We start from the raw sequence: 25,488 nt of genomic DNA, 5'->3' as shown, positions 1-25,488 counted from the left end.
TGCAAGTCTGTGGAAAGTCTAATTGAAAATGTGTACATTTACAGCCAATGAAGTTTTAAAGAAGAATGGACAGCTAAGGATGATGTGAACTTGTGTATATGGGCTTAAAGTGTGTGAAAAGACTGTGAGAAACAGATATTTATTTCTGGTCACCATCTGTTTGTTCCACATGGAGGAACGCAGAATGATGGCTAAAAAAAGGCCCAAACAAGACGGTCTTTTCAACGCCTCGGAAATGTGACACAGGAGAGAGAACTTCTCCTTCCCCTGCTTCTGTGAGTCCGAGAACAGTGTCCAAACTCCATTTAGACCCCTGTTTACCTAAGAGATGAGCTTTTGGACACATCCATTCATAGGTCTTCTCTCTTTATCTGGTCATGAATATTCCCATAATCCTTTGGTCCCTGTCCCAGTAGTCTCGTTTTTTGGGAGGTGTGGGGTGGCTTTCTCTCTTTTAGGATTCCTCCTCAATCCCTTCTTTGAAAGGGGCTCTCGCCTGATCTCCACATGAAATGATATCTCTTTCACTCCCACTCTTGCGGGCCTCTAAGCCTCCTGGGCCGGAGCGGCAGAAGGCTGGAGAAAGCACTTAATTGACCTGTAATTAGACTGTGAAACAGTGTGGCCATGGAGAACAGAAGGATGAGGGAAAAAGCGAGAGTCAGGGCACGGGATCCTGCCAAGGAGATGGAGCTGCAAGGACCTGAAGAGAAACTCAATCCCTTTTGATATAAATGGTGGCCTTCGGTATTTGCCATTAAGAAGCATGATTGTTAATAGGGAAAATAGTAAAGAAATTAAAATGTGGCAACAGCCTTTTCAGCAGCTCACGTTTCCCACCACGCCTTCCCGGAAACAAGATGACTGAAGACATTCCACGGAAAATCAGTGTCACTTCAAGTGTGAACCTGTGTGATAAGCTTCTCAAGCAGCAAAAAGACAAACAACAAAAAAAGTAGTTGTTGTCGAACACAAAACGAAGACATTTCTAAAAACATTTAAACTGTTTTTGCTCATAGAATGAAAGTCAGTGGGGACAAAGATAATTTGGGGAATGTGAAGGTGAGTAAACAATGACAACATTTTCATTTATGGGTGAACTATCCTATTAATAGAACCTCATGCATCTGAACATTCACACAGGAACACCTATCGGGAAGGGGACAAAAATTATGTATAACCCATGGAAAACATTGTTTTCACAAATCAGCTCTCCAAGTTTTCTCTAAAACATACAGCCACAAGGAGGAGAAGAACCACTGCCGGACTTCTGATCTGGAGAACCTCAGAGTTCAACATAAGGGTAGCTTCCAGCTTACAACAGGCTTATCTGTGTGTGTAAAATCTTACACACAAGTAGTTAAAGATGAAGTGTGTCACTTTTCTGATGTTAAATCACAACCTGTGATAATTTCTCAGAAATAACTTTCATTAGCATGACTGGATGAAAATGACATTCTTGACGAACAATTGTCACATATATGCCTTTTATCCAAATATGACAAAGCCCTTTTTTTCAGCATTTTTACCTTTAGATCCACTTATCTTAGACAACATACCATGATAGATCTATGCTAATTGTCACAATTTGATAATGAAAACACAATGGAAAACAGCATTACGGATAGGGATGCAAGATAAATTTGCAAAAAAATGAATTCATCAAAATGGATAAATTAAGTCCATCCCTAAATGTGAATTCTGTCATTATTTACTCAACCTCATGTCATTCCAAACCTATATGCAATTTTCTGCAGAACATCAGGAACCAAACAGCACTGAAACCCACAGACTACCACTGAATACATCAAAAATGTATGTTTCACATAAAAAAATCTATGTATTAGTTATTGGTCATAATATTAAAATAATTATCATCTGATTGCTATTGTTATGGTTTCATGTCGATTTTACAGATTCTACCACTACAGACTTTTGTAACATACCCAGCAGTCAGAAGCTTTGAACAGCATCTGATGGTGCAACTAATGGGTATTTTCTCTTCGCTTTCCCCATTGTGTCAACCCAGGTTTACGCTGAACTCCTCACCTCCCCTTCACAGCCTCCCTCCAGCCTGGCCTCCAATAAGCATTTAATTACAGGGCTTTGGCACAGGTAAGACAAGGGGCAAGTCAAGACATGGAACAGCTTGAAAACCGGACAATAGATGGCCGTCTCTCTATTAGCATTTGAGACCAAAAGTTACCCATGCTGTAAAAGACCGATCTCATAACTGCATGTCAGTCAGCATAAAGATCCAACTTTGACCCTGCACTCGAAATTGCAGGTGGCCACAGTTGGACTCAATCCCACCTATAATTCTTGACAACACTGATGGTCATCTTAAAGTGAGATTTCATCCAAAATTGAAAATTCTGTCATCATTTTCTCACCCTCATGTTGTGAGTGCCAACCTTTTTCTTGTTGTTTGTCCATGCAATGAAAGTCAATGGGGAACGATGTTATTTTGGAGGAGATTAAACGACAAAATGTAAAAACAAATTGGTGAAATATCCCTTTAACCCCACTTGTATGGAACCTGATCAGTCTAAATATTACACTCATTCTAACCAGGAATTAGGCTTTTCATCAGATCCCAATTTAATAGATCATTAGGTGGGGCAACATATTTACTGATGAATGTTGTGCACTGGTTAAGGGTTCAACTTTAGGACTCTGGATGTAAAATAAAAAAAACTTTGTTGCCGCGGTTCAAAGAATGCATTAATGTCAAGCCGGGACTGAAATTATAGCTTCAGTAAATCCCTTCTTTTAACTATGAATTGAACAAAGACATGATAAAGGAGCAGCACTATGTCACGCAGTGTCATCGCGACTAGGCCAGAAGGTGAGGCATTACAACAACTGTTCTATTTTTACTCTGCGAGGAAGGATGTATGGTTTTCCTATTACCTCATAAGAGACTATCTGACAGATAGATGTATAGTGCGTTGTGCGAATGCTTTGAAAACAGCCAGCAGGATACCGAATGACAACGGGGCTTGATCCTGCCGACCCTAGAGGCAATTTTTGTGACGGCACGAATGGTGAAATGGAAATGCAAGTTCTCTGGTTCATTTCCCACTCATATGACTTTCACTTCCCCAGGTTTGAAGGCAGGGTGACAGTAAAAGGGAGAAGAGGGAAAATACTTCCTTCACTGGGACGACAAGTGTTGAGAGATTTATATGTGGGGAGCAGGACCTTTGAGAGCACTTGGGTGGGGTGACGGGGATGCGGTGGTGGGAGTGGGCGGCCCATTATCAGCTTGCATGGGAAGACTGGGCCTACAAAACAGCTTCGGGGGTGGAGGGGAATGGGGCTTGCTCCAGCTGTTTTAGAGATGGGAGCGGTTTCCTCTCGGCCTGAAAGAAAGCCATAATCGTCTTTCTGTCACTGTAGGGCCAGGCCAAAAACATGCTTTTCACATCAGAGCGATGGGGTGCAGGGAATATGGTGGGAGCGTGTGAGAAAGAAGAGGCGAGGGTGAGAAAAGGAAAAACACAGAAGCTGGCGACAGATGAAAGGCAAGTGCATATAGCTCTCCATAAATTGATGCGTGACATCCTAAAGCATGCCGTTTTTCTCAAATATAAGTTTACTGGTTAAGTTTTTTTATATGTCTTTGCTGAACTGAACATTCATTTGCATAAATCAATAAAAATAAGTTTTCATGTCAATACAGGCCTCAGCAGTAAGCGTGACTCATTGGTTGGCAGCTGAAGGGATCACAACAATTGTTCTTTATGGAGTTAAATTGTAGCTGTATGACTCTGTACTGATGTCAGTTCAAAATACTAACATTTGTTTAAATAAACAGGGTCAAAAAATATTATTAAGTAAAAATATTAGTAAATAAATAAACAAATAATTAAAAGTTATTCGGGACCAAAAAATTTGCTATTTTCACATTCTTAACAGGATTACTGTTAACTAAACCTAAAACCAAAACCATAGATTACTTGAAGTAAAATAGACATGAACTTAAATAAAGTAAAATATAAAAACTGTAAACTAATTTCAGAATGATCATTTTTGTTTAGTTTAAGTTGTAGTAGTAAAGTAACTAAAAATAAACAAACTTAAACCTTAATAAATAAAAAAAATACTTAAGACATATTTAAAAAAAAAAATACAAAAACACTACAAAACTTTATTCTTCAACTAAAATAAAAATGTTAATAGAAAATAGAAAAATAAAACCCAATTCAAAACCCAGTGATAATAGTAAAATAACACTTGTTCTTAACATATAGATGATTATTTATATAGATCTTTGATGAAACGTTCTACAGTCCATCTAGTTGTGCAACATCACAAAGTGTGAGACACAATCACAGGATCAACAGTTCACACCTGAGCTGCGCCATATGCACCATAACTTTCATACTTCAAGCTCTACATAAGCCTATAAAATGCCAAAACATACAGTCAAGGGAATGATTAGATAGAGGACAAAGCAAGTGAGAGAGGAAGACGCTGTAAGGAGGTGGTACACCAGCTTCTGTGGTGACCTAACGCCTCATGCAAACACAGTTAAACCCTGTGTATACATAGCTAGGGGCAGCAACAGTACATCACTATGCAAGGAGGAAACGGAGGAGCGGTTTTCATTGAATACTAAAACTGGTTTCCACGTCATCCTTTCACAAAGGAGACAATATGATGCAAAGGTGATGAGGGGGAGTGTGAGACTGAACATAAGAGCATTTCTTAAAGGGTCAGAATCTAATCTTATCATAAAATCTGTTAATACAAAGCCTCCAATGATGTGGTGTTTCTGAATTTGTCAGAATCAAGTGTTTTTAAATTGCCCATACAAATTCATGGCCTAATGTATGCATAGCCCTGTCGTTGATAGACCAATTTACAATCCACTGTCTCAGTTATTTTCAAATAAAACGAAAAAAAAAATTGATTTCAAATATGAAAGTAAAAATAAATAAAATTAAATCAAAGCAAAGCAAAAAAAATTAATACATAATGGATTCCAAAAATGACAAATAAAATTATACAACACAAAAATCAAGTAATGGATAATAAAATAGATCATATAATATTAATGAATTTACAATATAAACTAAAACATTTATAAAATTATTAAAACATTCACTATTACTTCAACTGCTGGTGCACATGCTGTAGACATGTATTGCTGCTGCAGGGATGCAAGTTTGAAGCAAGGCTATTTTTGCCCTGATTCCCCCTCCCTTCTCACCACAATATTGTCCTATCACCCCATAAAAAAAGCTAGAGTTATGCTCAAAATGTGGAAAAACAACCCACACTTCAGTTGACATGTCTCATAGGCTATTTTTTGAGTACTTGAGGGCCTTTAAAAAGCCTTAAAAAAATAAGTACCTAAAGAATAATTACTCTGGCTGTTTAGACATCAATTTTCCAACATATAAAAAATATAGAAACTAAATGCCAAGTCTATGACTGTCATACAGATTGACAAGAGAGGGAGCCACATACACCCTGAATTGCTGTAATTGAATTTAGTCTATTAGGTAAATCAAAGGTTCACAAAGCCGTCCTGACGCACCTCCAGCTGCATATTAGCAATTTAGGCAGAATTCCAGCTGAGGCACAGTGCCATACAGCTGCCCTGGCACAGCGTACGCACACACGACACATCACCCACAGGCAGCAGCCACAGTAACAAGCCTGAATGCAGTCATCTTGCACATCTAATCCCACGCATTCCCTCTCTCTCCCTCTTTCTCTCTCACGCTCACAAACACACACACATGCACAATCCCCAAGTGTGAAACCAGAGCAGCTCACTGCCTGTCTGCCTGCAAGTAAGGGCAAATCGCTCTTAACACCAGACTTTGCCCCAAGGGGTGAATTTTTTTCTCTTTGTTAAGGGAAGTGCCCCAGTCCCCCCCCCCCCCCCCCAGCTCCTCATCTTCAAACAGACAGACAGGTGAGGCCAGGGTCAGCGGCTCAGCTCCCTGCACCTGTGGGAGTAATAGCCCCTCACGGCCTCATATGAGCCGGGCTCAACCCCTGGCTCAGCCCCAGGTTCCATGAGCCTGTCAATACATCTCTCGCTTTATGAAGGGGGCTGTCAGTTTTTCCAATCCGTAAAAAAAAAAAAAAAGAAACAAGGAGAGAGACGGAAAGCGTGTAACAACAGCTCATAGGTGATTTAAAGATCACGGAGCTTGAAATCCCCCTGCTTCCTAACCCCTCCCATCCGCTGCTGCATTCTGGAATCTTTTCCTGTTGGGTCTTGTAAGGTGGGCGATATGGAATAGATGTGGCTTCAAGACATATTCCCAAAATAATCGTTCACTTTGCAACTTCTAAAATCACCATCCAGAGGAATAAAACAAATCAAAAAGATCCAATTTTGCAAAACTCAGAACAGTTCAAGATTGGATCTACCAAAGCGTCATCAAAGTGAACTAAAGCACAACGCTCAGAGTGCTTCGTAAAGAGTAATGAGCTTCATTGATCTGTAAAAACTTCAAGAAGCTCTCCAGAAGTCAGACGTCTGTTAGGCACTTGTCATAACTGCTGGTCAGAAAGTGATGGATGGAACTTTAGCAAGAGCCAACTGAGAGAGTATGCTAGGGTCATTAAAGCTCTGGAAAATTTCGATTTTTTTTAATATGACAATGTGATTTCTGGGAAGGTGAGAAATGAAAGCTTGTGCTTATTTTAGGTTTTAGATGATCTAAAACAGGTTTCAAGGGATGCCATACAAGAACCATTTTTTGGGACTCCCAAAGAACTTTTCAGTGAACAGTTCTTCGAAGAAGCATTTTTAAGTGTGAAGAACATTCAAATAATTGAAATAGACTTTTTCCCCCATAAAGAGCGTTACGAGTAATGGAAAAGTTCCACGGAGGTTTAAGGTTCTTCATAGAAACACAGATGCCAGTAAAAAGAGAGTTTGAATCAGCTTGCAAGGTGACAGCAAAAAAAAAACTTTCAGAGTAGCATACTGGTGCTTGAACCCAGGCCAGATTGAAAACCTCACTGTTTAAATGCTTTAAGAATTTAAGAGGTGAGCATGGTGGAAATGTGATCATTTGTTCTCTCTGAGAGGAACCCTGGACAGTGCATAAAATGTACATCAAAAGCTCCAGGAACCCTGGGAACACGATGCCACCTCCCGCAGGAAAGGCAGCAAGGCCAGACAGGCCCACAAATTCCTTCCTGCTATTTTTAAAGAAATTGGAAATAGCCAGGATTCTGTCCAAACTCATGTTCTTTGCATATCCCTTCAAGATGTGTCAGAAACTGCCCCCCCCCCCAAAAAGTGGCAAAACCGTTAGTAAAACACCACACTGCATAAATTGTGTATACACACAGACAATGTAGTATGCTTACACTAAACACATTTGCAAATCTCTTGCCTGACAACTTCAATTATGCTTTTTATTTATCCCATGTACACACAAATTTACAGTATACTGTGTAAGAAAATGGAAAAACTATGTGAGACACTACAAATGATTAAGCCATTATGACTCGTGTAACCTAATGCCAAACAGAAAAGCTAAAATAGCCAAATAGTCATTTTCTATTCATTAACTGAAAACAAAACGGACAACAATGATATGGCGAAAACAGCAGGGTCTGATACATAAGAAAGTTTCTGCTTCAATTCAGAACTTAAAAAAATATGGTACTGCATTTTGAACTATGCTTAATGTGTATTAATTAACACAATTCAACTGTAAGGTCTGTCTAGGCCTGTCAATAGATTAAAACAATAAATCATGATTTATGTTTGTTAAATCCCTGTTAATGGTGTCTTTAAAAATAATATTGAGTATTGAACAGTCGGGCCGCCTTCCCGTGGGCTCACCACCTACAGGAGGGACCGTAAGGGGCCGGTGCTTAGACAATCGGGTGGCAGTCGAAGGCGGGGGCCTCGACAGCCCGATCCCTGGACACGGAAACTAGCTCTAGGGACGTGGAACGTCACCTCACTGGCGGGGAAGGAGCCCGAGATTGTGCGTGAGGTAGAGAGGTTCCGACTAGCGATAGTCGGACTCACCTCTACGCACAGCTTGGGCTCTGGTACCACACTCCTCGAGAGAGGATGGACTCTTCACCACTCTGGAGTTGCCCAAGGTGAGAGGCGGCGGGCTGGTGTGGGTTTGCTTATAGCCCCCCAGCTCAGCTGCCATGTGTTGGAGTTTACCCCGGTGAACGAGAGGGTCGCTTCCCTGCGCCTTCGGGTCGGGGATAGGTCTCTCACTGTCGTTTGTGCCTACGGGCCGAACGGCAATGCAGAGTACCCAGCCTTCTTGGAGTCTCTGGGAGGGGTGCTGGAAAGTGCTTCGACTGGGGACTCCGTCGTTTTACTGGGGGACTTCAACGCCCACGTGGGCAACGACAGTGACACCTGGAGGGGCGTGATTGGGAGGAACGGCCCCCCTGATCTGAACCCGAGCGGTGTTCAGTTATTGGACTTCTGTGCTAGTTACAGCTTGTCCATAACGAACACCATGTTCAAGCATAAGGGTGTCCATCAGTACACGTGGCACCAGGACACCCTAGGCCGTAGGTCGATGATTGACTTTGTGGTCGTTTCATCCGACCTCCGGCCGTATGTCTTGGACACTCGGGTGAAGAGAGGGGCGGAGCTGTCAACCGATCACCACCTGGTGGTGAGTTGGATCCGATGGCGAGGGAGGAAGCTGGACAGACTCGGCAGACCCAAACGTACTGTGAGGGTCTGCTGGGAACGTTTGGCCGAGTCTCCTGTCAGAGAGATCTTCAACTCCCACCTCCGGCAGAGCTTCGACCGGATCCCGAGGGAGGCTGGAGATATTGAGTCCGAGTGGACCATGTTCTCCACCTCCATTGTCGAAGCGGCCGCTCGGAGCTGTGGCCGTAAGGTTTCCGGTGCCTGTCGAGGCGGCAATCCCCGAACCCGGTGGTGGACACCGGAAGTAAGGGATGCCGTCAAGCTGAAGAAGGAGTCCTATCGGGCCTGGTTGGCTTGTGGGACTCCTGAGGCAGCTGACAGGTACCGGCAGGCCAAGCGGACTACAGCCCGGGTGGTTGTGGAGGCAAAAACTCGGGCCTGGGAGGAGTTCGGTGAGGCCATGGAGAAGGACTATCGGTCAGCCTCGAAGAGATTCTGGCAAACCGTCCGGCGCCTCAGGAGAGGGAAGCAGTGCCCTACCAACGCTGTTTACAGTAGAGGTGGGGAGCTGTTGACCTCAACTGGGGATGTCGTTGGACGGTGGAAGGAATACTTCGAGGATCTCCTCAATCCCGCTGTCACGTCTTCCATTGAGGAAGCAGAGGCTGAGGGCTCAGATGTGGACTCGTCCATAACCCAAGCTGAAGTCACCGAGGTAGTCAAGAAACTCCTCGGTGGCAAGGCACCGGGGGTGGATGAGATCCGCCCTGAGTACCTCAAGTCTCTGGATGTTGTGGGGCTGTCTTGGCTGACACGCCTCTGCAGCATCGCGTGGCAGTCGGGGACGGTGCCTCTGGGATGGCAGACCGGGGTGGTGGTCCCTCTTTTTAAGAAGGGGGACCGGAGGGTGTGTTCCAACTACAGGGGGATCACACTTCTCAGCCTCCCTGGGAAAGTCTATGCCAGGGTACTGGAGAGGAGAATCCGGCCGATAGTAGAACCTCGGATTCAGGAGGAACAGTGTGGTTTTCGTCCAGGCCGTGGAACACTGGACCAGCTCTATACCCTCTACAGGGTGCTGGAGGGTTCATGGGAGTATGCCCAACCAGTCCACATGTGCTTTGTGGATTTGGAGAAGGCATTCGACTGTGTCCCTCGCGGCGGCCTGTGGAGGGTTCTCCGGGAGTATGGGGTCCGGGGCCCTTTGATAAGGGCTATCCGGTCCCTGTACGAACGGAGCAGGAGCTTGGTTCGTATTGCCAGCTGTAAGTCAGACTTGTTCCCGGTGCGTGTTGGACTCCGGCAGGGCTGCCCTTTGTCGCCGGTTCTGTTCATGATTTTTATGGACAGAATTTCTAGGCGCAGCCAGGGGCCGGAGGGGGTCAGGTTTGGTGACAACACGATTTCGTCTCTGCTCTTTGCGGATGATGTTGTCGTGTTGGCCTCATCAGGCCAGGACCTTCAGCATGCACTGGGACGGTTTGCAGCCGAGTGTGAAGCGGCTGGGATGAGAATCAGCACCTCCAAATCCGAGGCCATGGTCCTCAGTCGGAAAAGGGTGGCTTGCCCACTTCAGGTTGGTGGAGAGTTCCTGCCTCAAGTGGAGGAGTTTAAGTATCTTGGGGTCTTGTTCACGAGTGAGGGAAGGATGGAACGGGAGATTGACAGACGGATCGGTGCAGCTTCTGCAGTAATGCGGTCGATGTACCGGTCTGTCGTGGTGAAGAAAGAGCTGAGCCGCAAGGCGAAGCTCTCGATTTACCGGTCAATCTACGTTCCTACTCTCACCTATGGTCATGAGCTTTGGGTCATGACCGAAAGGACAAGATCCCGGATACAGGCGGCCGAAATGTGCTTTCTCCGCAGGGTGGCTGGGCGATCCCTTAGAGATAGGGTGAGAAGCTCAGTCACCCGGGAGGAGCTCAGAGTAGAGCCGCTGCTCCTCCACATCGAGAGGGGTCAGCTGAGGTGGCTCGGGCATCTGTTCCGGATGCCTCCTGGACGCCTTCCCGGGAAGGTGTTCCGGGCACATCCCACTGGGAGGAGACCCCGGGGGAGACCTAGGACACGCTGGAGAGACTATGTCTCCCGGCTGGCCTGGGAACGCCTCGGTGTCCCCCCAGAAGAGCTGGAGGAAGTGTCTAGGGAGAGGGAAGTCTGGGGTTCTCTGCTTAGACTGCTGCCCCCGCGACCCGGCCCCGGATAAGCGGTAGAAGATGGATGGATGGATGGATGAACAGTGATGCATGGTTTTTCCTCTAATGCAAAAAATTTAATATTCAATGGCACTACATGTATTTTTATTTCATTTTTAACTTTAAAAATACTAAGTATTAATGTCACTTTGCCGACCCTAACTGTTAGTAAAAAAACAAAAAAAAAACGCAATTGTTTTTCATATCATGGCAACCATTATTAACAATCCAAGACCTGTCACCACAGCCCACTCTCACTCATAAGACTGACTGCACATTAATAGAGTGACCAGTGTGTTCTGTGCAGTGGCAACCACTAGGGCACTGATGCATGCATGCATGCCCAGGCTTGCTTTTATTAGCATAACAGCCACTTCTTGGGAGGTCATGCTTGTGTTTTCCCTAAGTGCTGGTTGTCCACCAGGCAACGTCATGCTTTACAGCACAGGAATCCACTCTAAGGGTTAACCAACTCCAAACACCAGGCTTAAAAAGTGGAGGGTCGGACATCTAAGACTAGTGGGCATGCTCACGGGACCCAACATCCTGGTCTTTATACAGTATTCAGGCAGATACAAAAGCAGTCAAAACAGATGAAGCATTCTTATTGGTTAAAATCTGGTCAAACTCTGTCCTAAAAGATTGTGTCCTAAAGACTTAAGACCCATTTACACTAAGAACTATAATTATAAAGATACCTAAAACAATAACTACATTAGCATCCACTCCAATGCATAATACTATTGTTTATAATAAGCACAAGCTACTGTTTATGTGGATTCTGATTTGCTGTCAACGTATATCATTCATTATCTTGATTACAACCATATCATTTCTCTGTGGTTATGGCGAGGACTTTCCTATTCTACACTAAAAATGATTATCAGAATTTTATTATTAAAGTCTGTTACAATCCTTGGTGCGAACAGGCCTTTAAACAGGCAGAATATATCAAACATCTGTGTGAATATGTCTTCAGTCATGCTTTTTCCAGTCCATTGCAAAGACACTTAAGCAAGTCAACCTGTTCAAAAAGAGACAGTAAGCATTTAGAGAGGCCTCTTATATAAGCAAACAAATTCTTCTTGCAAAAGGCAGAGAGGCTTTCTATGACAAGACATTGTATAGGCAGATTGACCATTGTGTCTAAGCACACAGTAACCTGGGCGGCAATGCCATTACCTCACTCTCTGTTTTCACAGTAATGACAGAACGTGTGTGCGAGTCGTGTGTCTGCACCAGATCAAGTCTGAGCATGTCAGTCGTGCCTCCACAAATTGCTGCTTTAATCAACAGATTGTTTAACAGTAACCAGGGCTGAAGACATGACAGACAGCAGACTGTGTGCAGCCAGGAGCTCTCTCACACTGTGAAGGGCAATTAAGGGTTCAAGCCTCAACAGAAGAAGGAACAAAAAAAAAAAAAAAGAGAAAGAGAGAGAGAGTGCGAGAGTGAAGAGAGTGTGGAAAGCTCTCCGTACCCTATTCAAAAGTATTATCACTTAAATTGAATAAGAAGGTACAACAGGAAAAGCACTGGAAGCAGCAGAGTTCCAACCACAGACGGCTGGCACTTAAGTACAAATGGGTTAGGCCCTTTAAAAAAAAAACATTTAGAAATCAAATGTGAGGAAATGCTTAAAAAAGCTGATTTGAGTAACCATTCTAACTCAATGTATGACGATACATTTTTTTACATAACTTGATAAAAATCAATGAGCTGAATCATTGAAATTAAAAAATTATAATACAAAATACACATCCAAAGTTAAAACAAACAAAAAAAATCTAATATGTAATTTTATAAACATGACATAAAAAATTGGAAATGTAAAGCTGGACTGAAATTTGTTAATTGAATAAATTATCTATTGTAAATGACATGAAAGTAATCAGGTGAAAAACAACACTGCCCTCTGATGGTCGCCCTGCCTTGCTGCTGTTCCACAGGCTAAATCAGGAAGAAGCATGATAGACTTACTGAGGTCTTCTGCCAACTGAACCCTCCTGCCTGTGATCAGCTGGACTTTCTTCTCAGTATCCTCTCCAAAGTCCTCTAATACTTCTTTAACGTTCTTCTCTAAGCGCCGCACTGTAAAAAAAAACAACAACAACAAAAACATACTTTTGTGTCGTTTGAACGTAGAACGTAATGATACCAGTTAGTCTCAGTCACAGTTTCCTCCCACTGAAGCCAGTATAATTTGTAATAACAGATGATTTAGTAAGTAACCAGAACTGAAGACTTTTTTGCAGGAAAGCTTGCTTGGTAATGAGAACCCACAGACATACCCTCTTTATTAGTGAGCTGTTGTCTAAGAGTATTGGCTGTGATGGCCAACATCCTCTGGATCCTCCAGAACAGAACCACATCATTGCACTCAAGCTGGAACACAGAGAAATAAGTCAAACCATTAGCTAAAAAGAACTTTGTAACATGACCTAACACAAAAATAAACAGCAAATCTATTACAGTCTTTGGCAAAAAAGATTATACTATACAAAGAATGAAAATTACTTTTCTTTAGTTACGGAATGTTATGTTTATGTTTTGATTATTTTTATTACCTGGTTTGCCTTTATTAATAAATTCCCTGTTAATAAAGTATTGAAAATGGACACCAATGGCAGTCATTCCACAGCTGAGAATATTTAAATGTTACATAGCATTATGTAAAATGCAGAGTATATAAATTCATTTTACTTATTCATTATTTTTTTTTTTTTAATTCTAAATTGTATAATTATTAAAAAAAATTATTTTTTATCTCCAAACAAAATCATATTCAAATAAATAAAATAAATGTATTCCCATAAAGCTTATCATTATTCCCAAAAGTGAAAACTTTGGAAGCTCCAATCATTATTTTTTAGTAAATTTGACTAAAAAGGCTCCTTCTTTACCTCAGAGTCAACAAAGTGCCTCTGGTAGTAGTAGAAACCTCGCCGGCAGAGGTTACAATGTAATAACGCTTTCTGCAGGAAATGACGTCGATAGAGTTGGTGCCAAGTGTCTTTGATCTACGGAAAGATATTGGTTACATTTAGTGGGGGGAAAAAAACATAAAATCTGATGTGCATATAGTTATGTTAGATATTCTCTACAAGCGTCTCACTTACCAGTACGGGGTCCACTTCCACTCCTCGGGCCTCCAGGTTTTTGCGCACTGTAGTGACCTCATCATTGGCCAGGTAGGCTGTGTGATCCTCATGCAGCTTCAACAGACGCTCCAGCTCGTTTTTAGTCTCATTACGGATATGCTAGAGATAGGGAACAATATAATGTAGCCTTTCTTATCACTAGCACCTGCATGTAGTAATACCACAAACTCTAGTAATAATACTCTAGTAATAAAAAGAAATTAAATGTATAGTGTTGTCTGTTCAACCTGCTCTGGTGTTCGATTTTTCCAGCTCAACCACCTCTGCTTCCAGTCTGGCCCCACCATATCTGCTATTACTGAGTCAGCTGCAACACAGGAAGATGAGTCACACACTCCATAGACTGTCAGAAAAGAAAGGGCTTTATGAGGGGTAGACATACTGTCTTTAAGGCGAGACTGCAGTGTTTCCTCCATGAACTGAATAGCGGCATCCCACTGGGATTTGTCTGTGATAGAACGATCCTCCAGAGCGTTGTGTTGAATCACTCTCTAAACAGCACATACATAAGTAACATTTAACCAACAACACTGAAGAAACCTCTGAGCTGTATTATTAAAATAATCTAAATTTTCTGGTAATTCTATTTGTCATATTTACCAAGCTGTCCATGGCTCTTTCATTCCACTTGTGTCGTTTGATGCTTTCATCCTTGACAGCTTCCTTCAGCTTCTCAAAGATGTCATCCTGGTCTTTTTCTTTGTATTCTGCCATAAAGCGGGCAAACTCCTCCTGCAATGTCTCCCAAGCAACCTGAGTGGCAAAGAAAAGAAGACAGATTTAAAAACTGGATAAGAGAAATATTTTAGAAATATTTTTACATGTTACATTTACTTACAATTATAATAATTAATTATGCATGATTACATGCAAGTAACCCTAAGCCAAACCCCAATCCTAACCATACAGTAAGTACAACTAAAAATGCTAGTTTCCACACAAAATATTAAGCAGCCTAGCTGTTTTCAACATTGATAATAAGAAGAAGAAATAATTCTGGAGCTACAAATTGTTGGAATTGTTGAAGAATGTACTGGAGTAAAGGCTGTTGAAAACTCAGCTTTCCATTATCTGAATGGATTACATTTTATATATTAATATGCTTTTTATGAATATTTTAAATAGTCATTATTTTTTATATAATATAATATACTTTTTTTTACCTGACTATTTGAGAAATTTAACTACTAACTATGAGCACAAAGAAATAGCAGCGGTTCATCAGTGTTCACTACCTCCAGTGCTTTATGAGGAAGTTGTTTGTCAGTCCATTGCTTAAGCTTGATGTCTACAGTGGTGTTGAATGTGCCCGAGTTCGTGGTCTGAGCGGCAGGCAGGTAGATGTTCTCAATAACGTGTGTCGAGACCCTTTCCCAAAGCTTCTTCTGTAAGATGGATTCCCTAAAATGACATTAAATGATGTTTGTTAATTCTTAAAATATACATGACAAAGCTGCTATTCAATGTAGGCTAAGCGCACAACAAACAATGTTAATAACGTTCTTTTCAGTTCTTTCAACAATCAAATGAGAGAACACCAAAAATGTACTTCATAATCCTAAACAGTCGAGTTGAAAGTATAGGACTTGACATTAAGACAAAGATGAGAATATTTTGAGGGTGATGCTGGAGCTCATTTATCATAAAAGGAAACCATATTTCATAGGTTCCTGTTTGCTTTGTTCTAGTGTGGTACATCAATACACACACATCTCCAATCCCACCAAACTAGCGCTGCCCAGAGAAGCCACCCTCCAGCTATTCATCATGCCATTGATTTGAGAGGCTGATGGAGCACACTGGGCCCCCTACAAACATCTGATCTATTTCATTTAGCTTGCTCCTCTGGGTTTTAGGTTCATAACTCCGTGTACAGCTTGCAGCTTTGCATTCTGATGGTAGAGGCATCCCCGAAGCCATGAGATAGAGAGCTATTTTTTGTCTTGTGGACTATATGTTAACATCTTTATGTAAAATATCTTAGTCAGGACAGTACTAAATTAAAAATAACATACATTTTGTATGATCTCTCTTATTTTGTTAAAATTATTAAAATTTTTACAGATTCTGCAAGGGGTTCCCAAACTTTCGAATTTTCGAATCTTGCCGATATTTGACTGATAGTCGAATCATATATTTGGGGGCGGGGCAAAATACACTGAGTCAAGTCAGACATTCGACAGTTACACACAGGCAAAATGCTCGCAGATACAAACGGGGTAAATAATGTTTATGTTTTGATTAAAAGATAGTTAACAGGGTGACGCATTTGATAGAAAGTTTTTAATCAATGGGATTAAACTCATCATTTCAAATAGAATACGCTTCGTTATTTATACAACATAACGTTAAAGTTAGGACTTGTATGCTATCTGCAAAAAGGGCCCGAATGCACATGCACGTGCTTGCATGGCTCTAAATGAACTCATTTTGTGGACACGTTCTTCACACAACAACGAACCGAAACATGGCAGCTAAACTCTAAAAATTCAAAGCCTTTTATTATAAAGGTGTTTTCATTATAATGGTATGTGTGTGACAGTCCCAGTCATAGTTATTAATATTCTGCTTTGTTGTTTGTCCTGCTCTCGCTGCACGCTGAAGAGAGATCACCATAGTACTACAATGAAGCCCTTGACTCAACCAAATGCATCTTATATCAGGTAAATAATATATCGATGATATATATAAACCGGCTGAAATGTTTTGAAATCACTTGTACCCTACCTGATTAAAAAAATCCAGTCTCTGCCTGTGTCAGTTTGAGTCTTGTTGCAGAGATGCTCCTCTGTTGGTCACGGATTATGGAAAGTGAAACATAAATCTATAGGGATGGTTGGATTTATTCACGCACTTTAAAATATTTATTTGAAGCTTCTTTCTTTTCAGATTCTTATTTACATGTTTATCATAATAGGCTGTATATTAACTTATTGGGAGAAAACTCCCTCATATACTCAAAATGGCATAATCAATAACACCCTGCGAATATTTGACAGTGAGATTGGTAGTCGAATCAGGCTCCTCAAATCGAAGCATCGAATCGTCGACTATTCAGGGTCACCCCTTATATATATAATGTTCAGTAGTACCCATGGTTTTTGACCTTTTGACTTTTTTTGTAAATTAGTAGTCAATTATGGAGTAGGCAAAACAGAATTAGTACAAAGTCATCCACACAGGACAAATTAAATGCTTATGAAATGTAATGATATGCAAATAATGCACCCAACAATTAATTTAGTAGTTAATGAAATGAGAAGTGCTCACCAGTGTTTTGGTGTAACTTGACTCAAGCTGATCACCTCATCTAAGATCTCATTTTTGGCTTTCTCAAACAGCTCGTTCTATGAATGAGGAGCATGACATACACAGTATAAAACATATAAAACATGTCATAAGAACTTATACAGTACATTACAGGATTTTTAAGTAACAAATAACTAATATTAGAAAAAAATTATTAATTAACGTTGCTTTGATTATTTTACCATACATAAATTAGAAAACGAGAATGCTGACACTTAAAGGTTTAGTTCACCCAAAAATGTAAATTAGCTTGTTTAATTCACCCTCAAAGCATGCAAGGTGTATTCGACTTTCTTCTTTCTTCTTTTTTTCTTCTAAAAAAAAATTGTCCTGGCCCCTCCAAGCCTTACAATGTGGCTAAGTGGGTGTTTTTTGTCAACAGTTCAGAAGACATTAAATAAAATGCACGCATCAGTAATAAAATGTCCCTCACACGGCTGCAGTGAGTTAATAAAGGCCTCCTGTAGTGAATAAATGAATTTTTGTATGAAACATTTTCATTTCATTCACTTTTTTTCTCTCTTCCAGTGACCGTGGTACGTGGTAGAGACAGGCTTTCCAGTGCTCCTGTAATCAAAACCCCAAAACCAGCATATCTGCGCGATGCATATGTCCTACGTCATCCGCCGGAATGGCTTGCACGTATGACAGTCAGTGAGAAGTGAGAAAAAAGTGTTTATTAATGTTTGAAATATGGATATTTTTCTTACAAAAACACATGGATCCACTACAGGAGGCCTTTATTCATCCCCCGGAGCCATATGAGGCATGTTTAATGGATGAGCGCACTTAAATTTTTATGTCTTCTGGACTGTTGACAAAAAGCACCCTCTTACCCCCATTGTAAGGCTTGGAGGGGCCAGGACAATTTTTAATATAACTCTGACTGAAAGAAGAAAGTCATTGGTGAGTACATCACTGGCTAATTTTCATTTTTGGGTAAACTAGCCCTTTAACAAGGAGTCCTAGAATGAAAGATCTAGATAGTTTAATCAGGAGCCAGTTCTTACCCTGTCCAGCTCTCGTAAGCGAGGATAGTTGTTTTTCCACTCAGTCTCCAGGTTAAATCGGGATGCTGGTCAACAGGAAACATTAAGAAAAGTTAAATTTAGGTTCTTTTCATTAATATCCAACTTTTTTTAATCTGGACGGTTACAAAGGATACAGAATTTTGATTTTTTTTTTTCTTTAACTAAGGACAGTCCACCCAAAAAAAATAGAATTCTGTCATTTACTAACCCTCAAGTTAAACCTGTATAGAAACAGAAGATATTTTAAATAATTTTGGAAACCAAATGGTTTCTGTTCCCATTGACATCCATAGCATTTTCTGACCAAACAACAGAAATCAAAGGGAATTAAAACTCTTCTGTTACATTCTTCAAAAGTTTTTCTGTTACACAGGATAAAGAAAGCCATACCGGTTTGGAAAGACTTAAGGGTGAGTAAACGATGACAAAATTTTAATTTTGGGGTGTACTCATTTTATAAATAGCATAACTTAAATAAGGTCACAACATTGAAAGTTCAGTTCCTCTAACAAAACACAATTATTAGTAACTTGGGTATTAATCTCATATCTAAAATAAATAAATAAATAAAGATTTTCTATAAAACAATGTGTTCAGAGTTTGCATTGCCACCTATAATAATAGTGAACTTAAACTAAAACTTTTCAGTGACAGCATCCCTATTCTCCTCAGACACTTCGCATCTCCCTCTGTCTAATTCCCCATACAGGGACACCAGACAGACTGCGCTGTGGCCATGATCAATGCACCTGGAGCCAGGCGTGCACTGTATCAGTAACCCCGAGCTCCCCAGGAGCCCTGCGTCCCCAGCATACACACGGGCCGGGTGCCTCACTCACACAATGGAGATGACGCTAATTGCTCTGGTTATCGGGCCAGCCCCAGTGCAGCCGTGGAGATCGATAGCCCACACAAAGGTTTGAGAAGCGTCCCAGGTCAGGCAATAAATCTAGAGGCAGCGTGTTAGCAGGGGTGGCCTGCTAATTGGCAGCGTGGAGGTCTACAGCATGCCCTGTGCAGAACGTCTGAGCTGAGGTGTGATGGGAATCAGCACGCACAGAACAGGGAAACAGCTCTGCTCAGGTGGGTTTCAGAGTTAAGTGGCTGTCGAGCTGTTGGTTTGGATTCTATTAAGGTTTATTTACTAGGTCTCCTGAGACATGATGTGCACTCTACTTCTCAAAATGATCTTGAAAATCAGCATCTTATTAGGGGATAAAAATAGCAATGATCAGGTTAAAAGCCTAAAAGCACAGTCCATGTGTTTTTTTATTTTTATTATGTAGTTTTCAGATACAGTATGTTGTAGTAGTTAGCAGTAGTTATCAACCTTTTTAACTCCAAGGCTTCTCATTGTCCACAACAATAATTAAAGGCCATAATTACTTGTTTCAAGTTATTTGTGAATTTACTGAATAAGGATGGACCCATTTCACCAACTATGATGATGTACATTTATTAGCAACATAAATGATGAATAAAAATGTTATGTACATTTATAACATTATACTTTGTTTACATCTAGCAGACACATTTATACAAAGTGCCTTACAAATGAGGATAATAAAAACATGTAATTGCTACATTACCTTAGCTTATTTGACATATTTCTTTCTTCTGACCACTGTATATAATCTCTCAATATTTTTTCCTCTTTTGGAAAGACACAGAAAAGCTGTTGTAGATTTTTCTTTTGCTTCTAGAGCAAATGGAAATGCAAAAAAATAAAAACATTTGTGAGATTTCTAAGGTCCCTCTATTGGGCCCTTGGCTCCCTAAAGGTTTGACAGATAAGGAAATTTGACAGATATGGAAAAACATAGCCTGGACATTCGGTTTAATTTTTTCTTTTGTGGTCCACGGGGTGGGGGTGTAAATGAATAAGGTTTGGATCAACATGAGGGCTCTATAAAGTAGACAGAATGTTCATTCTTGAGTGAACGATCCCTCTAAGATCTGTTAGATGGAGTCATCTTACCTTTGAAGGCATCTGCTTGTTGTTCTACTGACTCCCTGACCATCTTCCAGAAGCAGTCTGACACAGCAAGACTCAGGTTCTTTGTGGTCACCTGATGAGCTTTCAACATGCCATCCCTTCAGCAGGTTAGAAAAATATTGTACAATCAAAATGTGTGACAGATTATAGAACAGGTGAGTTAGAAATATGCATTTGACTCCTACCTCAGCAGTCTTGAGCTCTGAAAGAAGTCCTCCTCGTAGTCCTTGATGGAGTCTATGCTTTCATTAGAACTGCCTACAAAAGAATCATGGGATTGAATGATTTCAAGTGCACCAAATTTCAAATGTAAAAGGTTTCTAGAAATATTCATGCTTACCTTTGCCAGTTACTACAGCAAAGTAGCCCAAAGCCTTCATTGGGAATAACTTGCCTTCAACTATTTGCTGGATCTACAAATAAAATTAATTTGAAGCAAATATCATGAAGTAAATGAAGTAAAAAATTCTAATGAATGTCTTCATCTGTACACAACTGCAGTCAATAGTGCTTGTTTAGTGTCACAAAATGCCTCCCTCTAGTGGCTAAAACAGGAAGTAACATTATAAAGAGTATGTATTGCAATATCTAAAGGTCTTACTCTGCTTGGACTAGCTAGGTTCTTTTCTGCCAGGTCAACCTTGGTAAGAACAAAGATGGTCCTTTTGCCCTGAGGGTCCATCTGACTGACCAGATCAGTGACTATACTACGCTCTGCGTCTACTGAGCCATCTGAAAGAGAGAAACAAACCAAGAGAGAAATATTCACAGATTTGGCTAAAGAGAAAGCTAGTATTTTATGACAAATATTTTAACGGAAGAAAACTCACCCTGAATGCAGAGGATGATGGCATTTGGATTCTGCATGTAGGCTTTACTAATGCTGAAAATGGTTTCTTTTGTGTCAGCAGCCATGCCTGTTGTCACAGTCTGTATACAAATGAAACAGTCAGTGACATCAAACATGCTATGCATAGATGTATATGGTTATATTATGTGTAAAACTGTATGAAATGTGCACAAAACTTACACTGATGACACCCGGCAAGTCAACGAGCACCATTCTCTGAATTCCTGGACCCTTTACACTAAGAGAGATGGTCTAACACGGAATAACAAACACATGAATGATGAATATAAAAGTATTCGGGAAGATTCAAATGAAACATTTTTCATGAAAGCAGTGAAGGAAGAAGGGTCTCACCTCTGGACTGACTGTCTGACCTTCCTTCACACTCTTCCTCATCCTGAGTTCGATCTCGTGCCTCAATGCTGCAAGCTAGAAACAAAAAGAAACATATTATCTCAGTGACCTGACAGTGAAATATAGAGACTGACAAATTTGTACAAAATAATTTGAGTTAAGAATAGGGGTGCTCTGATCAGGATTTTTGAGGCTGATCACCGATCACAGATAGCAGTATCTGCTGATACGATCACCGATACCGATATTTTAAAGTCTTCTTTCATGTAGAATTATTTATTGTGATGGTCCAATCAAGATTATTCAGTGCCTGAATTTCATTTTTGAAAATGACTTGACTTGTGAAAGAGGAGGGGTTGAGAAGGCCTTTTTTAGACATTTTTCAAAAAAAAAATATATTTCTCTCACCTAAATGTTTGACCATGCACTGCATTTTTGTTTTGACAATCGTGCAATTATTGCACAGCAGCTTACACACAGCACAAGCCTGATTTTGTGAGCTGTATGTGAGGCGGCTTTTTTCACCATGTTCACACATACTCTGTTTGCAGTGCATATGGTCCATGTGTGGCACAGAAGCAATGCAGAAGCAGCACGGACTGTGCTTTCAAACAGGGATAAAAAAATAAAGATGACATCTGAAAGTTACGTTTGGTGGGCAGTTTGTGTGTAAATGTATGTTTCTGACTAACTTTTTGCACTTATGATGTTATTTCTAGTGAGAAATCAGTATTATAATAATTAAATATTTGTTTAGATGTCATCAAAACTCAATCTATTTTATTGTAGATCATTAAACAGTTACACTGCATCAAAAGCCTGTCCGAAATCAGTTTCATGAGGTGCCTGGAAAATGCAAAAATGCTGCCTGCAAAGTTACTGCCTCATCAGGCAGCGAGGCAGCAAATCAGCTGCCTAGGCTTTCAGATGCAGCCCTATTATTGCCTTGTTGATCTAAAAGTACTATTTTCCTTAATGAATCCATGTTCATATTTACCGCAAACAATGCGTTGCTACTTAAATTTAGTGCGTGTATCACTCATGTGGAAATCTCTGCACTACTGCACATGCATGCTCATTGAATGCACTGCCTGACCTGCCTGTATGCAGTGTGAATGCTTTAATCAGTTAATATGAGTGCTGAAAAACTATGCACTGCATACGCACTGCAAACGGAGTATTGTAAAACCTGCCATTATGTCTGTGTGCTATGAGTGTGCATGAGCCAAAGTCTCCAGGAGAGTGCAGGAATGCTGAATGGAATGGTTCAACACTGGCAAGAATTAAAAAGAAATGCAATTTATAACATTAGTGACGATTCGACACTGCTTCACTTGTGCAAGTGACAATTCCTGTCAATTGTGCAGCATTCAGCTCGCTAATAGTGCAGACGCGAGGTGATTTAAAGCATTTGCGCATTTTGAGAGAGAAAGAGAGAGCGCGCTCAGAGATTCACTCGTGCTGTTTGTGAAATTATGTCTCGCAGAAAGTTGTCAAATAACTTTATAGGTTATTTAATGAATAAATATGAATTGTACCTCACCTTCAGCGTTATAATTATTTCACCTGCGCTGGAAAAAGAATTAGACGGTGCCACTGCATTTCATGCCAAACCTCTCAGGGCAGGGGCGTCATCATTTTTTTTTAAATCTGCCTTTATAAAGACCGCCGATCAAACATCCCAAAGTGATTATCGGCCGATAGTGATTGATAGTCTATCAATCGGAGCACCCCTGGTTAAGAAACTTACATCTGCCTCTTTCCCAAGGTCAAACTCACGAGTGCTGTCTTTGAACATTGCTACATGGTGAGGGCCTTCACTCAATGTCACCTACAGGTAAACACATCACAATTATTATAATATTTACTGTATAATTATTGTTCATGTGTGTTTAACTACTATCTGAGTGTGGTTTGTTTAATTCACCTTGACAGGAGATCTGGTCATCATTTCTCCAGAGCCTCTGGGGAAAATCCTAGCTTGAGCTATCATCTCTAACACACTGGTCTTTCCTGCACTCTGGTCTCCAACTACCACCACCTAGTGAAGAGAAGACAGAAGAGGTGCTCCATATTACCACATAGCAGGGAAACAATTGGTTTAGTTTAGTTTAGTTTATTTCAAAGATATATATATAATAAAAATGCAAAATAAATAAATAAATATTACAGTGAAGGAAGAGGCAAAAAAAACACATTGGCTTATTTAAAGAAAAATAATACTGACTCTTGGTAGATGATCTTGAGTATTGTAGTTAGAATCATAATCTGAGAGAATGTCCAGGACCTCAGAGTACAAATCAATCAAAGATTTCTGCACAGAATCAAAAACAGGAGAAATGCATCAATAAAACCCTGTGATCTGTTCTTTATGTACAGCAATGAAAAAGAAAAAAGAAGTGGTTTATTGCATGTATCACTTATATGCATAGTTGAAGAATGTTAAACCTGTGTCTGACCTTGACTTTTCTTTGGTGAATACCCTTGTCATCCTTTTGCAACACCACTTTCCTTAGTTCCTTATTCTCCTTTTCCAGACGCTCCAGCATCCGTTGGTACTTTAACTGCATATGCATCAGGGAAATAAAGGATAAAATGTATAAAAATCGATCATGATGAAAAGGTTACTAGGTTTAGCACAACAAAAAAAAAACAAGGCTCAAAATCAGTGGCACATAGCTGTTAATACCTGTGTTCGAAGAAGTTCTTCCTGAAGCTGGTCAACTTTTTCTTTATCAGATGACTGAAAGCACAAGAAACAATGCAGCAGTCTATGACCATGTTATTTATTTTTAGTAAAGCTGATGATCTTCCTAATATCCCCATGTAAGAGCCATTGCACAAACAATCCACATCTCATGCACTGACTTCCAGCATGCATCCCAGCAGAGGAAAGGCAAGTTAATGCATAGAGAAGACATTTCTCTTCTAGGTTTTTCAAGCATTTAATTAATCATTTATTCTTTACACAAATCACCACACTTCAAAAAATGATTTGTAAAGAATGCATCAAGAGCACTAAATCATTTCTTGGCCCACACCTGAATGCAATTGTTGATTACCAAATCACAGAAAAGCAGTGGATGATTTAAAGAGAGAAGGACATAAAGGTAAACATCAAACACACATCTACATAAAAAAGGGTGCTTTTGTAATGGTCTTTGTTTAGTGCTAAATAAAATGTATTTCGCCTATGTGCATTAGAATTAAGTCTGGTGTTAGGCAGGTTATTTTTGATGGCTGACAGCTGGAGCAAAGTGCATTGCTCTTCATGTTTCAGGACAGCACACCACTCCATGCAGTGAATATTAACTGTATACATTGAACGATGTAAATAAATGGGTTGCATGGGCGGGGCAGAATGGATCGAGTTTGGGCTTAGCACACAAATGATGAAATCATATAGGTTTCACTTATTATGCTAGCAATAGGTGGATAGCAAATATGTTTTTACTTTCACAATAAGAAAACGTTTAGAGCAGGGGTCTTTTGAAAGCTGCTTGAATAAAACGAAGCATCTTACTGTACTGTTTAAACTGCTAATAGATGGTTTCAAAGTCACTCAGAGTATGATTGTTAAAAATCTAAAGAATTTAAAGTCTTCAAAAGTCTGAGACCACCCAAAAAATCTGTGATCCGGTCATCACAAGTTGTAGAAATTTGCAGTAATATAAACCATGAAATATTTCATGCATAAATATTTTGCACTATTTCTAGGTCACCAATGAAATGAGCAATTTATGATACTATGAATCCAGGAGGCTGTGACTGTCCCATAGAATGCCAAGTAAGTTACGCTGTCAAGGTCCAGAAAAGTATGCAAAGCATCGTCAGAATAATCCATATGCCATCAGTAGTTCAACTAACTTTATGAAGCAATGAGAATACCATTTATAAGCAAAGAAAACAACTTTAAATAACAACTTTATTCAACAATTTTTCTGGACCTTGACAGTGTAACTTACTTGGCAGTCT

At 40.4% G+C, this 25,488-nt stretch overlaps 1 protein-coding gene across 4 annotated transcripts in view; it reads right to left on the bottom strand.

Annotated features, from left to right (window-relative positions):
• LOC132161096 (dynamin-like 120 kDa protein, mitochondrial) overlaps nt 1–25,488 on the bottom strand; it is a 44,196-nt gene that overhangs the window by 5,061 nt on the left and 13,647 nt on the right. For all 4 annotated transcript variants that reach the window (XM_059570907.1, XM_059570904.1, XM_059570905.1 and 1 more), the window contains 22 exons: nt 24,203–24,256; nt 23,973–24,077; nt 23,741–23,827; nt 23,441–23,554; nt 23,264–23,344; nt 21,514–21,588; nt 21,340–21,411; nt 21,140–21,239; nt 20,911–21,041; nt 20,650–20,722; nt 20,495–20,567; nt 20,292–20,407; nt 18,293–18,357; nt 17,244–17,320; nt 15,209–15,374; nt 14,574–14,726; nt 14,356–14,464; nt 14,201–14,280; nt 13,932–14,072; nt 13,716–13,832; nt 13,104–13,197; nt 12,793–12,903 (listed from right to left, as the gene is read on the bottom strand). In XM_059570907.1, coding sequence (XP_059426890.1) covers nt 12,793–12,903; nt 13,104–13,197; nt 13,716–13,832; nt 13,932–14,072; nt 14,201–14,280; nt 14,356–14,464; nt 14,574–14,726; nt 15,209–15,374; nt 17,244–17,320; nt 18,293–18,357; nt 20,292–20,407; nt 20,495–20,567; nt 20,650–20,722; nt 20,911–21,041; nt 21,140–21,239; nt 21,340–21,411; nt 21,514–21,588; nt 23,264–23,344; nt 23,441–23,554; nt 23,741–23,827; nt 23,973–24,077; nt 24,203–24,256 — 2,194 coding nt within the window. The remainder of the gene's footprint in view (nt 1–12,792; nt 12,904–13,103; nt 13,198–13,715; nt 13,833–13,931; nt 14,073–14,200; nt 14,281–14,355; nt 14,465–14,573; nt 14,727–15,208; nt 15,375–17,243; nt 17,321–18,292; nt 18,358–20,291; nt 20,408–20,494; nt 20,568–20,649; nt 20,723–20,910; nt 21,042–21,139; nt 21,240–21,339; nt 21,412–21,513; nt 21,589–23,263; nt 23,345–23,440; nt 23,555–23,740; nt 23,828–23,972; nt 24,078–24,202; nt 24,257–25,488) is intronic.

This window comes from Carassius carassius, chromosome 17 (genome assembly GCF_963082965.1).
Source record: "Carassius carassius chromosome 17, fCarCar2.1, whole genome shotgun sequence".
In the NCBI taxonomy this organism is placed as follows: Eukaryota; Metazoa; Chordata; class Actinopteri; order Cypriniformes; family Cyprinidae; genus Carassius; species Carassius carassius.
The sequence above is the reverse complement of the archived record's forward strand: the minus strand, read 5'-3'. Positions and strand labels throughout refer to the sequence as shown.